Below are 15,803 nucleotides of genomic sequence, written 5' to 3'. Positions count from 1 at the left end.
AGCGCTGGCCTTGACAGTGGCTTGCACTCAGAGTCTGGACATAGTTTTACAATGCGTTCATGCTGGAGCAGGTTAGATGTAGGCTCCGTGTTTACTTGCTTCCAGATTTTATGAGCTTGAATTTAGTCACTGTGCTCCATAACTAATTGTTCAGTCAGGGAGCCGTCCTAAGGGGTAATCCAGCAAATGATGTTCTGGGACAAACTTTGAGGAGAATTACTGGAACAAATAACCCAGCTAGTTTTAAGATGGAATTTATGACAGAATTACACAATTGCTGTGTCTTAAAATAGCAGAGGACCTAAAATGTCCTCTTCAGACTTCTGTTTAAGACAGAATAAAGAGAAATACTGAGATGCAAGCTTCTTCCTACCCTTATGGCTGCAAGTTTTTCTCATACTAGGAGAGAGGATGAACGGCAAGATAGACAGACACAACCTCTCAGCAACTCTTCTACAAGACAGATGGGTCCAAGGTTTGCATTAAGTGACGTTAGAGCCCCTGGAAGAGGAATGACAGTTCAGGGATTTAATTTCTGCTCTGTGTTATTCTTTTCTTCAAGGTTCCCAGAGCCTCTCTTGGCAATGGCTATGGTGTGTCTTTCAGATTTTGAAGCTTATGCTAAAAAGTATTTACCCAAGATTGCTTGGGACTTTTTTGCAGCTGGAGCAGATGACTGTAGCACTCGAGATGAAAACATCCTGGCATATAAAAGGTAATGTAAGGAGGAAATGAGGGGTGTTGTACTGGAAGATCTTAAACTATATTTTTGTGCAAGTGTTCGGACTTCACAAGCAAAGATTCCTCACACTTTGCCCTTTCAAGGTGGTCCCCAAGCAAAATGCACTTACCTGAATGACATATGCTGTATGCTCTGATGCCAGCCTGAATACGACACAGATTGTATGAGGCATACGGGATGCTGAGGGTCCAGGCAGGTGGTAGGGTAGGGTATGGTATGGTACAGTATGGTATGACAGGAAAGAGGATGAGTGGCTATAATACAATGAGATGCAATGCTGAGCATGTGGTGAACGCCAGGAAGCCTATGTGTAAGTGGTATGGGATTTGGGGAACATGCTGTAGACAGTGAGGGCAGGCACAATGCACAGTTAGGACAGAGATACTACTGGTGGAGTGGAAGGCATCGACCTGTGACTGCGCTGCAAGTAGAAGGAATCTGTGGGATCAACAGTGGGAGAACAAGAGATGGTGAGCTGAAGTGGGAAATGCAGAAATAATATATTGTGGCCAGTGAGCAGGAGTATGAGAGAAATAAAAAGTGGAAGTAGCTGAATTGACCTCTAAAAGCAAACAGAAAGGACAAAGAGCCTTTGTTGTATGCTGTTTTCTTTATTGGCTCAGGTTCCTGCATTGCAATATGTAAATGGAGACCTGGTTTCCATGAAACTTCAGAAAAGCCACTGGACAGACACCATCCTGAAGGGGTTTTATGCCTTACAGAATTCGTTTCCGGCCACGTATGCTGCGGGATGTGTCTGTGATGGACATTAGGACTAAGCTCCTGGGGACTGAAATCAGCTTTCCTGTAGGAATTGCCCCTACCGGCTTCCACCAGCTAGCATGGCCTGATGGAGAGAAAAGCACAGCCAGAGGTACTCTTCTCTTATTTTTATCCACAGCAAAAAAGGGGCTTGTGGAAAAGCCTCGAGCAGCTGTTAGGATGACTTGAAGTGTGATTGAGCAAAATCTTCAGGCTTGATGAGGCAAACCCCTTTCCCACTTTCTGACACCCCTTTTTGTGGATGACTCGGTTGGGTCTGGTGATACAGAGCACATGGGAAGCCGTATAGACATTACTCTCCATCTTCTCCAGCTACCACTATTACAAGATCAGCCCTGTGGAGGCTGCTGCAAACTTTAGACAGAGACTGTGGACACATTTCTGGTGTACATCAAGGACCATGCAGGTCCTCAGTGCTATGGGCTCTAGTTAGGACATAAAAGTGGTGGATGGGATTCAACCTGTAAATTTCTTGTTACTGGCAAGAACAGTGTCTCCCTTGGAGAAAAGCACAGCCTCTCTTCGCAAAACCTCTGGTGGGTTTGGAGAGCTGACCCTTGGAAATACCTTTTTTCCTGTGTGTGTTTCTGTGTACACTGAGTGCATTTGACAGCGTATTCTTGCAAGGACGTAGTCATAAAGTTGCTGCTTTAAAAACAAAAAAGCTGCAAAATGGAAGCACCACTTGGTAAATTACCTCCTCTTTCCTGCTTTCTTAACCATGATCCTACAACCGTGCATGGTAAATATAGCCATTTTTAACCCCAAGGGCCTATTTGCCAATTGGTAGAGCGCTATGTTTGGTAGGATATAAGTAAAACAGGAGTTCAGGTGTTCTTTGCAAACTGTATATAAAAAACTTTTGTACCTGGTGTCTGGCAGGACCATTGAAATTACCTTGATTCTGATTATTTTCCAATACCTCCTGAAGCGGCCAAAGCCATGAACACCTGTTACATTGCCAGCACATACTCCACCTGCACGCTGGAGGAGATCTCCGCAGCCGCTCCCGGCGGCCTCCGGTGGTTCCAGCTCTACATCCACCGCAACAGGGCGGTTTCCCAGCAGCTGGTCCAACGGGCGGAGGCCTTGGGTTTCCAGGGCCTCGTCCTCACCGCAGATCTGCCCTACACGGGCAAAAGACGCGACGATGTCCGCAATGGTTTCCGCCTTCCTCCCCACATGAAACTGAAGAACTTGGAAGGAGCCTTTGAGGTTTGTAAAATGAGCCCGTCCTTTCATTCACTGTGCTGGCGTGTACCACATGAGAGAAAACCACCGGGTAACTGCTGCTTTGGCATCTGCTGTACCCAGGGCGTATCTTCTCCCCTTCTGGTTCTGCAGCGTCCTGGCTTGACCTCCTGCCAGCCTGGGTTCTTGCTTCAAAATCCCAGTCCAGCTTCCTTAGAGACAGTGATCTCCATCCCCATTGCAATTATTCTCCTCTGGAGACACGTGCTTTCTAGAGCTAATGAACATGTCTGTTAGCAAGTTTCATTAAACTCTTCTAGAGCAGGGAAATACCTTAAGGGGTCTTTGTAATTGTTACAGCTCAGATGAGGTTTTCTTCTGTCCTATGGCTGTAGGGAGATGACCGTTCTGAGTACGGACTGCCACCCAACAGCTTGGATCCTTCGCTCACCTGGAACGATATCTACTGGCTGCGGAGCCTGACCCACCTGCCCATCATCATCAAAGGCATCTTGACAAAAGAAGATGCAGAGCTGGCAGTGAGACACGGAGTTCAGGGAATTATTGTGTCCAATCATGGTGGAAGGCAACTGGATGGAGGACCTGCCACTGTAAGTGAGAAAATGGATGTCCCATGAGTGTTTAGTGTATGCATCGTCTTTGTATATATGCTCTGGTGGACTTGCGTGTGTTGCATGTCTGGGGAGGACTGCAGATGTACTTTAGCTTTAAACAGGTAAGATGCATGCCTCGGCATGGGCTACCCACTGAAGTATTTTCTCAGCTTCTTGGGAGGGTTCTGTAAGCAACACCGAACCCACATAACTGCAAATAAACTACCGGCCTAAGCTAGTGAAAGTTTTCTGCCTATGTCTTCATTAGCTGGTGCAGTGCACACGTACTCTTTTGCGCACTGCAGCAAAAATAAAACGAAGCTCTGGAACCAAAAATGTACAAATGAGAGCATAATGTATTCTCATTGTTCACATCTGCCAGAACATGCACAAACAATGCAGCTAGATTTAGTGAGAGGTCTGCTTGCGTATTTACAGACTCAAGTCTAAACGGGAATTTATTGACTTTCATGAGCCAGGAAAAGGATAACTTATCTGGAGAAAAATTCCCCTGTGTTTTAATATGTACAAAGAAATTGTGGGTTGTTTGGACGTATGTATATTTCACTGGTTTAATTTGGCTTCTGTCAGTTTTTCATATCCTTCTTCTTTTACAGTTCTGTATTGCATAGTATGTTATGGACTTTCTTTTCTCTGTTTTCCTATGTAAAATAAAAATAGGCACCAGGGAATTCTCTTCTATGTCAAGGCTGACAATAATGATTAAAACATATCTAAAGACCAGAGACATAATAATGGAAATAGCATCCACATTAAAACGTTCTTCTACCTTAAAAGTTTCCTTACATACACAAACAAACCAGTAGATACCTAGTTCAGTTCTGCTACTCCTCTGGTGCCAAGCCTGGCAGCAGAAGCTATTGTCCCTGCTCTTGCTGAGCTACTCCTGGAAAATTTCAGCCTGAAAGTTCTCGGTCTGAAACTCTGAAAAAAATTATGTCCAAGTGAAAAAAAACTACTTAGTAATTTTAGTTATAGCTGCCCTACTTAAAAAAAAGATTAAGAGAAGGCAAGAGACTGCAGAAAAGAGACCTTTGGGTTTGCTGCGAAGGAGAGATAATGTGGTCTGGTGCAATGTCCTGCCACTGGTTATACTGCCTTTGGGACCAGAGCCAGCATCTCTGCGTGGTACTGCCCTGCACTGCCAGCCTGGCACCGCGCTGTGCTCTACAGAGAAGACCTTGGAGTATCAGGAGACTTAGCCTGGAGGAAATGATACGTTGACTATACTCCATAGCAAATTAAAGCCTTCATAGATGCTTTAGGGGGTCTGAGGAGGCTTTCAGCAGGTGGTCACCAGCATTAGGTTGAAATGTAAGTTTAGACATACTGGACAGTAGCAGGGAGAAGTTCATCAGCCTTTTTTGCAAACATTTGTATCATTCATCATTGTCTCCAATGAAAGTAAGATATTAACGACAATTATTTCCATTTAAGTTTATTTTTAAAACCTTTCAGAAAGCGAGTGAAAATGTTACCTTTTCACTTATCAGAGGTGCTAGCAAAGAGTATCAATATGAGCAAAGCACTAGAAAATGGAATTAACTATCTGGCAAACAGAACAGGCAGCTGCACTTTATTATGCAGCTTTCGGTGTTGAGCTGTTTGTGACACATTGTCACATTTCATTTCGAGAAGGTACGCTATTAAAGCATTGCATCACTGCCTGTCTCTTTGGAACATCTCCTCTTTCTCTTGGAATCAAAAGCTGACCGCAAGGGGAGCCTCAAGAGTGGCTGCTTCTTTGCAGATTGATGCTCTGGTTGAGGTTGTGGAGGCAGTACAAGGCAGAGTCGAAGTGTATTTAGATGGTGGAATACGAAAAGGAAGCGATGTATTAAAAGCAATGGCACTGGGAGCAAAATGCGTCTTTATTGGAAGACCAGCTTTATGGGGTCTGGCTTACAAGGTGAGTAAGGAACTTTGAGTTTGCATGTCTACTTCTCATACTCTCCGACACTCTGTTGTTGTTATTGAAAAGTCGTAGAGACAGTTTTCAGCCGTGAAGAATCTTAATCTTTTTTTTATTTTTTTTTTTGGTTTTGCTGAATTCTAAGTGGAAACACACCAAACTGAATCAAAACCAGGCTTTTTCTGTGATTTAAAAATACCACTGAATTTTACGATTTCAAATATCATTTTGAAGCTGATAAAATTGTTTTGTGGGACCTGATTTCTTGGTGCTGCAGTTTGGTGCTGAAATACTGTAGGACTCAAGACCATCAGTGCTTTTGAAAACTGGAGGTGGGTTTATTTGCCACAAAGATGAGTCTGACAATTTTATTTGCTGTCAGCTTATTTTGAAAAAATGTATGGTTTTGATACAGCAGTTTCATAGCGGTGTTATGAATTCTTCAGAAATACACATAGAACTCCATCCCACTGATGTCTGAAACATTTTGGACAAGACTGAGCACAAGCATGTCCTGTAGGTGCCTGAGTGTGCCACTATTATCTCATTTCCAGCTTTGCTGATTCGTGACTACTAGCATATTTCTATGATCCAGAGTCATGAATTAGGCCTCTGATGCAGAAGGTTAACATAATATAATTAAACTGGAAATGTAATTATACCAGTTGCTTGCTTTGTTAAATTTCTGCTTTTTAGCCTCCATATTTGGGATTTCAAGATTTCTCTAGAAGAAAAAATACTTATTTTTATGGTCTAGTAACATTTCCTATCTTTTAAATGACTGCTGTCCAGTGGTGTGATTGCTGTGGATTCCAGTAGCTAGGAATCAAGAATCATCTGAATCTTCTGAGAAATCTGGAAGAATTGGCAGCACTGTTTCTGTTGTCATTAAGCAGAGAAAAAGGGCCTAACATGAGAAGGATATTGCTGTAAATTGCCTGCATTTTTTCCATAATGCAAACAGAAAGGAGATGGGACTTTTTGAGTTCAGCTGTGCTTTGGTATCATACTCCATAAAGTACTCCTAAAGATGTATCTCAGTGGCATTACCCTGGCATACAAGAGAGGAAGGGCGTGAACAAGCACTGACATTTGTCTGCACCCAAACCATTCTCTATTGCAAGAAATAAAAATAAAATTTAAGAGAAAAAAGAAAAAAAACCCCTCCAATATTTTATAGTAAGAACAAAATCATACATACATTTCTTTGGATTTTGAGCTTCTCGGTGTCACTTGCTCAGAAGAAAACACAAAGTGTACTATTTTTAAAGATTCAGTCTGGTATCTCAGCAAACGAAAGTTTTTAAAGCTGTACCATATATAAAACTCTCATTACTTCATAAAATACTGTCAGCATTGTAAGGCTTGAAGTTCTAAAACAAGCCCATTGGTGGAGGTTAACTGAAAGCTAAGAAAAAAACCCCACAACTAGAAAATGTCAGAAGTGAAAAACAGCTTTGTTTTCTTTCCCTGTTCAGATGTATCACAAAAGGAAAAGCATCTAAATTAATCTGTGATGAACTGAGCACATCCATCATATCATTTTAATCATTCATCTGTATGAGAGACTGGAGTTGGCAGGGAGTTAAGGGACTGTCCCAGCTCTCACAGTGCAAGCATCCTGCAGCATTGCTCCGTGCCAGTGCTCCTTACCCTGACTGCTTTCTTTGTTGGAGTAGGGTGAAGAAGGTCTTCAAGACGTTTTGAGAATTTTGCAGGACGAGTTTCGCTTGTCGATGGCCTTAGCTGGTAAGCATTTTGCAGGTTCTTCGTAACTGGTGATACAGAGGTCTCTGTGTGCAAGCCAGCTAAAATCAGAAGTCTGATGGATGGGTCACCAAAAGGGAATCCATGTGAGCTGTGCTGGTTCTAGTTGCTATATTTAAGGTGATTCTTTGCTTCCTGTGAAACCGCTTGGCATTTCAGGTGCCATAGCAAAGAAGCTTGCAAGGAAGAAGTAGGTTAAAGCAGCTTTCTGACCCAATTAAAGAGATACAAAACTGCTAAGCAGAGCTGAGCAAAACCTGCAATTTCTGTTCTGCTGGGAATTGCAGCATATGTTTTTCAGTACTTAATTTAATGTTTACCAGGGTAAAATGCAACCATTTTTTTTTGCTGCATGAAAAGTTCAGAGAACATGGATGCAGAACTTTTCACTGCGTATTGAAGAACACAGCCTGTTGTTGTAGGTTCCAATCTTTGCATCGCACATGCTTTGAGAGCCTCCGAGTCTCCTCCAAGCTTCTGTTGTTCCTCATTCTGCATTTCTCACTTCTGCTCCTACCCGTAGCTGCCATGTTTGACCCCGTCAACTGAACAGCAAATTTACACAGCCCAGTGCAAACTCCAGTTTCACACATGAACGGGTACGACATGCAGATCCAGTGCAGATCTCAGACATCAGCAAAAGGTCTGATCCCACTTCAAATCGTGTTTTAAAGATTTTCATGCTCTGGCAACCATCAACTTGAGTGGATAGCAATGCTGACTGGGGGACTGGAAATTAAATCCCCTTGGGCATTTCCTAACAGGCTGTTTTTTTGGATTACTTTTTCAACTGGTAAAACTGGCTCTCACACTTCTTAACATGCAAAAGGGCACTGAACCGGATTTGACCAAATGAAACGGCAATGCAAATCTCCACCTCTAGCCACTTGACACACAGCAATCGCTGTGTATTTTCTGTCTACCTTTCACTTCTGGCTGGATCAGATGGCTCCCTGCTCAGCTTGTTATAAGGATCCTTTTTTTTTTTTTTTTTCATGTTTCTAACTCTTCTTGTGCAGGAAGCCCGGTGCCTAACCTCAAGGCTGAAGGTGACATTGAGGAATAGGGCTCCTGTGAGTGAGGCGTTGAAGTACCAACCTATCCCCACATAACTCATACAAGACTAGACCATGATTCAGAGTGGGGCCCTTCCAAGTTTCATCCACAGACCTTTCTCTCTCACCAACATGTTTCATTTCTCTATTTATTTCAGGCTGTGCCAGTATCTCAGATATTGGCCCACACCTCGTTCAGTTCTCAAAGCTGTGAACAGCCTCCTGCAATGCCCACCGAACAGAGACAGCTCACACTGAGGTCCCAACCAGACTGAAGAGAGAAAAAGGAGGTGCAAACATTGAATGTGCAATAAGTACCTGATAAGGCCTTCAGGAAACTTCTGAGGAGATTAGGAAATGCTCAGCATTAGCAAAGGCCGTTCTTTGCTTTTACTGAGAGCAATTAGTCCTTTAACACTTTGGGTAATTGTTACTTGCTGAAATACATTTACTTTAAATTGGCTGTTCCATGGTATTACCTGTGTTGTGCCTTAATCCTAAGCTCTGTTAGATCGGGCAGCCAGACATGGAAAACCATGTCCCTTGCTTCTTCCACTTGGTTGTCCTACCAAGTCTGACTGCAGCTCAAGCTTTCCTTTCTGACTGCTCTGGGGCAGTCAGTGTTGTGGCTGATACTTTCCATAGCTTGGGCTTTCCTGGATGCATTCACAACAGATACAAGATCCATCAGCTAAAAAGCACCCCAGCTACCCTTTGGAGGCGGGGGCAGTTCTTGCCCACTGCTTCTAAATGCAGAGCGCAGGAACCACCAGTAACCGAAGCACCACCCTGTGCTCCCTGCTGAGAGAGCCTCTTCCTTCACTACACAGTTCATTTGCACGGCAAACCCATCCGAGTGGTGGTCAGGACCCATGCGTGCTCAGAGCACAGCACAAGTTTCTGGCAGTGTGTGAATAACTCAGCCGGTGCCCTGGTCTCTGCCCACAGGTGAGCGTGGCCATGGCAGGCCACCTGAGCAGCACACGGCCTTTGCTCTCGGAAGGTGCTGCAGAGGCAGTGGTCCACCTGCTGCCAGCACAGAGCAGCATAAACCCTTGCTCTCCGAGGTAGCAGAAATGTGTGCTCATCCCTTCCCTGTCCAAGTTTCTTCCTGAGAGGTGGGTCTTGCCTACCCATGAGGAAGCACACCCTTGGCTGTGCCACCCACCTGCCATCACCTGGGGGTGATGGGTTCTTAATAACAACTAGGAGCTTGCTCTCTTCTTTCTCTTTCTCTCTTCCTTCCTTTTTCTTTTTTCCTTTTTCTTTTTCTTTTTCTTTTTCTTTTTCTTTTTCTTTTTCTTTTTCTTTTTCTTTTTCTTTTTCTTTTTCTTTTTCTTTTTCCTTTTTTTCCTTTTTTATTCTTTTTCTTTTCCTTTTGCTTTTTCTTTTCTTCTTTTGCTTTTTGTTTCTTTCTTTTTTTACTTTTCTTTTTCTTTTTTCTTTCTTTTCTTTTTCTTTTTTCTTTCTTTTCTTTCTTTCTCTTTCCTTCTTTTCTTTCTCTCTTTCTTTCTTTCCTTTCTTTCTCTCTTTCTTTTCTTTTCTTCTAGTTCTCTTTCATCTCTATGGTTTCTTTTTCTGTGGCACTCCCTAGTGCACAATCTTCAGCCACTGTATCTAATCTTCCTTTCTTCCTCTTTCCATCTCTTTGCATCATCTCTCTGTCCCCAACCAGCCCCTCTTCCCCATTATTTTTCTTCAGAAAAAAAATTCAGTCCTCATCTAGGCTACTATTTCTGCTGACTAACATGGGCCTCCCGGCGTCATGGACCTTTGGTGGGAATGCCAGAGCTGCCATCTCGCTACCCTGAGAGGAGAGCAAGAAAACCTGCTGCTGCCCAGAGCTGAGAAAGATACTGGGAAGCAGAGATGAGGCAGAGTGGGGTCAGATAAGGTCCTGCAGCCAGGACAGAAGTCTGTTGATGTTGTATTATTTGGAGCTGATGTCATTTGGGGTTTGTCTGCGTCAATAGGCTGCATGAGTATTTACTCTGAACTATTCTCCCTAGGAGGAATTTAACAATACTTGTTTTTTAATCTTTATATAATGCTGTCCAAGTGAAGGTGTAAACAGAATTCATCTATTTAAAATGGTTAAAACCTCTGTGTGCACATTTGGTCTTTGTTATAAATGTAGTGTGTAAATCAGTGGGGAATTGGGCCAGGGTAACTGGAAATAAGCTGAATCTCCATAAAGAGTTTAACTCATTTAACAACTTGAGCTTAATCAGGTCTTTTAAACGAGGCTAGGTAAACTAGGACTGTACGCACATGAAAACTGCGTGTGCAGTTTTAGTGCAGTAAAGATGATGTGCCTCATCTTTAAAAATGCAGTGTGATCTTAAAAATATCTGGTAAGACATCTAACCTTGTTTTCTTATCAAAAACTTTTAGGGCCAAACTCACCAGCAGCAGACACTGCTTTTATGGCACGTTAGAGCAGCACAAAATGGCTGAGGGATGTTGGGCAAAGGATGCCAAATGTCACTTTGTGCCAAAGAACTGCCAACTTGGTGGGCATTTCCCAGTCAAAAATACAGACGTGTTCTCCCCCTGCCCTGTTCCCTGACATAAATACAATTACTGGAGGTGGTCTGACTGTGCCTTCTCAGAGCAGCTCACACCCTCCTGCATAAGTTAATTAGGCTCAAGAAGCCAGGTATTCTTCTGCCTGGGTGGAGTACCTTGAGTACCTGGGATGGTGGGATTCTGCAGACTGTACTGCTCTGGGCACCAGGCACAGGCCTCCCCATGTGGGGCCTCTCTCTCCTCCCCTTGGAGCTCTGGCACTGTTCAGTAAAAGCACAGCGAAGAAGGGGCTGCAGGCAGGAAAGACTGATGCTTTGTAGGACAGTGATTGAGGTTGTCCTGTGTATGAGGGCAAAGGTGTGGGTGCGAGGTCATTACTTCACCCAGCAATTACTTGTAAGGAAATGATAGAGGAGCTGCTGCTGTGCAGGGCCACGTGGTTACCTAGCCCTGGTTTGGTGGATCCAGAGTACTTCGACAAGACAGTGCCAGCTCTCCTCCTGTGAAACCGCCTGTGAGGTTCTCCGGTCAAGGCTCTCTCCTGGCAGAGAAGAGGTGTTGCTTTTTCCGAGGAGGAGAAGGCATGTGTGTTCCCCCAGTGCCTGCTGAGCACATTGCCTGCTGGCTCCTGGTGTATAAGGGAAAGGGGTGGGAAGCAGCAGCACCTCCTTTGCACATATATTAGAAGAACCAAATTATGCTCATTAGGTCCTAAACTTGCTAGAAGAGAAGCTTTCAGCTTACGCAAATGGCTGTGGCTGAAAGTCCCTGCTGGCAGACCTGAGTTATCTGGCTAAGCTCTGGAGAGGGGCGGGATTTTCAGCATGCTGCCTCTGATACCTCTCAGCAACTTCCCACTGAGCATTTGGTGGTTTTTTTTTAGATCTGTTCTGCATGCTGTAGAAGACCTAGACACCAGGCTTTAGGAGCTGTGGGAGAGGGAAGAGGAAAAAAAGTCACAAAAAGTGAGTCATTGCCAGTGCCTAACTTGAGGCAGTGAAGCGTTTCCATGGCTCAGGACCTTAATGCTGTTCCATGGGGCAGCCAGATGCTTCTGTTGCCACTAACAGGCAGTGACAGTGAGCAGGTGCCTGAATGTGGCTGATGTCTTCTGGAGCTGATGCTTTGAAATGGAAAAGTAGATGGTGAGAGGCTGGGACAACTGTACTGAAAAAAAAAACATCAATTTCTCACCTGCATTTCACTTAGATACCTTTCACTTGCAGCCAGACTCTCTCCGTGCTCCATGCATGGCATGGGTGGCCTGCCCATGCCCCTCCTCACAGCAGTCTTTGCTCCTTGGAGCAGAGGTTTCTCAAGGCTGCTCTGCTGAGGCAGAAAACCCTCTCATTTCGGACTCCAGAGTCCCAGCTTTCATTTAAAGCCGACAAAACAAGATGCTGGAGAGAATGTCATTGTTACAATTGTGAAGGAAATCTGTCAAGGAGAAAAGCCGTCTTAAGAGATGTCTGCTGGAGCTGAAACAATCATGATGGAAATTGCACAGCTGAACTGACTTGTGGTGGCTTCATTCACACCATTGGAGCAAAATCTGTTTTAAAGGAAAGGGAATGACACATCATGAAAATAAGTACAATGGTTTATTTTAGGATTTGGGAAGAGCAAGGTTGTAACTTCTCTGTTTTTCCCATGGCACTGAAGCTGGTGGATGGAGGATAGGAGGGCAGGTGGAGCTGAAGGACATGTGAACCCTGGTGTAGGTAGCCAGGCAAATTGCAGCCTTTGATCAAGCTGTTCTATATGTTTGTTGTATAAGATAGCATACCCATCTTAAACCAGAAATGTCTGCAGAGGCCACTAATTTGCAGCCTCTGTGATCTGGATGTCTAGTGTAGTACTCCTGCAGCCACATTTGAAGAGGCAAGGAGCACTTGCAGGTGAAATGAAGGTCAGTGGGGGTCCAGGACTGCAGGCATTTGGCATGAGCAGTATCACAGAGCTGAAATATCTTGTTCTCCAGTCCTGTCTCTTGCTGTTGGCCCTTTACAGCCATAAATTTTTCTGTCTGATTTTTCAAACTATACAATGATATAGAATATCCTCCTGACCCTTTCTCCCCCTTCAGATCAGCATGTATTCCCAAATTGAGGCAATGCCTGTACACTTGGATAGTTCTGCATGACCCCCAGGGACTAAGGAGAAGGGAAGATTCTGCTGGTGAGGTTTGTGCGAGTATTGTGCCACAGGGACCGGTACCAAAGGGGAACCGCTACAGAATTGGGCATGTGCGTCCTGGGGGCAAATGATAAAGCCACTCTTCAGCTGGGGCTTCAAGGGAAAGCCACTCCCCTTGGCAGAGTACTACTTCTGGGGCAAAGAGCCAGCTCACACCGGTGCAGACCCCCTGTCACAGCCTGCATGGCAGCTGGCAGACGCCCCGGTGGCCACTTGCCTGGCTCCGGGAGGAGCCATGCTATGGAGAAGAGACCTTCTGCATAAGCCCTACTTTAAATTTGCCTTAAGGAGGCAGAAGGGAGAAGCTAGCCCTGTCACCTCACTCTGTTTCGACTTGAGTTTGTTGCAGAGATAACAGTGTCTGCAGTGATCTTCCAGAGGCCTTCACATGGAGGCCTTCCTCTCTGTTCCAGTAATAACAAACCTTGCCAGCAGACTGACAGCCCGGCAGATAAGATTGAGGAATAATACCACATCGCACACTTTGATGGACTTCAAGGATGTACAAGAAGAGACTGAGACAACTGGGTGTGCTCAGACCCGAGAAGGCTAAAGGGAGGGGGAGGGGGGATCTTATTGTAATCTTTTACTGCTCAGTTGGAGGGAACGGAGAAGATGCAGCACAGCTTCTTGGACGTGCGCCGTAAAAAGGTAAAAGGCAATGGGCACTAGTTGCAATGAGGAAAGTTCCAGTCAGAAATTAGTGGAAAAACAGCACCGGGAGGGTGGTCAAACACTGCAACAGAGGGTTTGTGAAATTTCCATCCTTTGAGATGGAGACTGGGCAAGGTCCTGAGCAACCTTGTCTAGTCTGACACTGCTTTGATAAGAGGTGGGTCAGAGGCCTCCAGAGGCTCTTTTTAACCTATATTGTTGGGGGACATCACAGAATCATAAAATAAGAGCCGCACATCAGATCTGTACCCTGCTGTACCGGTGTGTTGCCGCAATCAGCCACCATGGAGCTGCAGAGGCAGCACCTACAGCTCTCTGAAAACTGCTGCAGAAAGCATTTTCTGAGGGCAAAAGAAGGCTATTTGGTGGGTGAACTTAAAAGAGGAGCTCACAGGGTTCGCCCAAGCTGACAGTCTATTGAACAAGCCCATCCTACAACTTTTCCAAGACTTGGAAAAATTTTCTATAATCTGTGCCAATGCCTACCAAAGTCTCATGCCCCCTTGTCTACACTCTGTCTGTCCTGCTTCATTTGATTGTTGTGAATATTTCTGATACAAATTCAAGCAAGGTCAAATCTTTCAAAAAAACTGTGCCAAAGAGATTGTAAACATGTGGGTTAAGGACTAATCAAACCCTGCTGCCTCCCAACATCCCTGGAGGATGTAGCAGGGATAGGGAATCGGTCTATTTACAAGGGTAGTTTATCTACAAAATGGACCCAAATATAAACATTTTCCTTTGGCTTATGGTGCAAATTTCTATGGCCTTTATATGTATAATTCACCCATCAATTTCAGTTGAGGAAACACAGTTCTACTAAACTAAAGGGAAAATGAGACTAAATGTTCGTTTCTAGTTAATTGCCCAACTCATGTTGGGCAATAAATATAGCAAAAAATACTATAAGTAAGTCTTTCAGATCTTGAAGATCATGTAATAAAAGTTTACAATCACTTTCTCTCTTCTACCAAAAGAATTTTGGTACTACTGAAATAGGAGATATTTTCTTTGTCAGGATTGAATACACAGCAAATTGAGGCCTCTTAAGCTGGTTATCATCCTACCTTGGTTAAAGCATTTTAAAACTGCTCCCTGCTGTGAGAAGTTGTGTTTATTCAGAGTTTGATTCAGCACAGCTGTACAAAAAGTTAATTATTTAAGTTTTGTTGCCTCTTCTCAATGTGTAACCAGAAGAGAGAGGAAAATGTTTCCAGGAGGGAACAGTGCCTCCCACCCTGAAGGGGAGATGCTTTCCTAGAGTAAATCTACATCTCGAAGTACAACCTCTTTCCCAGAGCTGCCAGCATGGAGGCATTTTGAGCTTACGAGCACACGATGGTAAGAAGCACATACATTTTTCACATCAGAAGCACATGAATTTTTTACGGCTTTTTGATCACAATTGCTCTACGTTTAGATAGCAAAAGGTCCAGTTAAATAACAAGCATGCCTTTGCTTTTCCCTGCTTCCATTCTCATCAGTCTGGACAACAGGGCAGACTCCAGAAACCACTTTCCTAAACCAGATTTCTTTTCTGGACAAAAGGATCTGTCCTCTTCTCTTACTCCTGCATAGCGTCTTTTGCCTGATCGCATAATTAAACAGCATTGCCCTCTACAAAAGCATAATACTTTATCTTACCTAAATCTTCTGTGCTCTGCAATGTTACTGCATTTATTCATTCCAGTACCACGACACAGTTCGTTCTCAATGCTGCTGGGAATTTTCCCTTCACTATTTCTCTCTTGCTGTCTTCTCATCTCTACTACACCCCGCCAAATCCTTTTTCTCCTTGTGATAAGGCTAAGAAAATGTGTTCTCCTACCAGCAGCCAGCCATTGCCCCAAAATATCTCTGTCATAGTAAGCACCAATAAAGCCAGAGGATCAACACTGTTCCTGGACCAGCAGATTAGACACACAGATGTGATGGGACAGAGTGGATTGCATAGGTACTAAGCTGTGCTCTTAGTCCATGTATAGCAATTCTCCAACACAAGCCATAATTTGCAAGCTCTGATTTCCTAAAATGATTTTCTAAAGTGAAACGCAACTCATTCTACCATCCATCTCTGTGTACATCAGCAAAATATCAGATTGTGAAGGCTTTGTTTTACAATGAAGTCAAGGAGAAGAAGACAACATAGTTAAAAATGACTATGCCTTGACACAGAATGCAGAGTTGGTAAACTTTTCAGATGCTGCTGAATTATGATTTAGTCTGCTAAACCCAAACCCATGCAATAGCTCTGAATTTCTTCAAGTTGTTCTTGGTGGCCAGGGGTCTGGTGGGCTCTGGCCTCGTTGCTCATTGAC

The 15,803-nt window shown here is 44.0% G+C and overlaps 1 protein-coding gene across 1 annotated transcript; it reads left to right on the top strand.

Annotated features, from left to right (window-relative positions):
- Positions 1 to 584: 584 nt before the first annotated feature.
- Positions 585 to 8,299, top strand: HAO2 (hydroxyacid oxidase 2 (long chain)). The gene is made up of 7 exons (XM_009892657.1): positions 585 to 715; positions 1,465 to 1,616; positions 2,457 to 2,757; positions 3,150 to 3,327; positions 5,102 to 5,260; positions 6,943 to 7,012; positions 8,244 to 8,299. The coding sequence occupies exons 1-7, from the start codon at positions 585 to 587 to the stop codon at positions 8,297 to 8,299; spliced, it is 1,047 nt and encodes a 348-aa protein (XP_009890959.1).
- Positions 8,300 to 15,803: the final 7,504 nt, after the last annotated feature.

The sequence above is a fragment of the Charadrius vociferus genome, unplaced genomic scaffold, assembly GCF_000708025.1.
Source record: "Charadrius vociferus isolate BGI_N301 unplaced genomic scaffold, ASM70802v2 scaffold301, whole genome shotgun sequence".
Taxonomy (NCBI): domain Eukaryota; kingdom Metazoa; phylum Chordata; class Aves; order Charadriiformes; family Charadriidae; genus Charadrius; species Charadrius vociferus.
The sequence above is the reverse complement of the archived record's forward strand: the minus strand, read 5'-3'. Positions and strand labels throughout refer to the sequence as shown.

What these genes read in the sequence shown, in the direction of transcription:
- HAO2 (XM_009892657.1), top strand. Translation starts at nt 585, where the DNA reads ATGGCTATGGTGTGTCTTTCAGATTTTGAAGCTTATGCTAAAAAGTAT. An exon ending in GAGGTTTGTAAAATGAGCCC is followed by an intron (nt 2,758 to 3,149) that starts GTCCTTTCATTC and finishes GCCACCCAACAG; the next exon opens with CTTGGATCCTTCGCTCACCT. An exon ending in TATGGGGTCTGGCTTACAAG is followed by an intron (nt 5,261 to 6,942) that starts GTGAGTAAGGAA and finishes TTGTTGGAGTAG; the next exon opens with GGTGAAGAAGGTCTTCAAGA.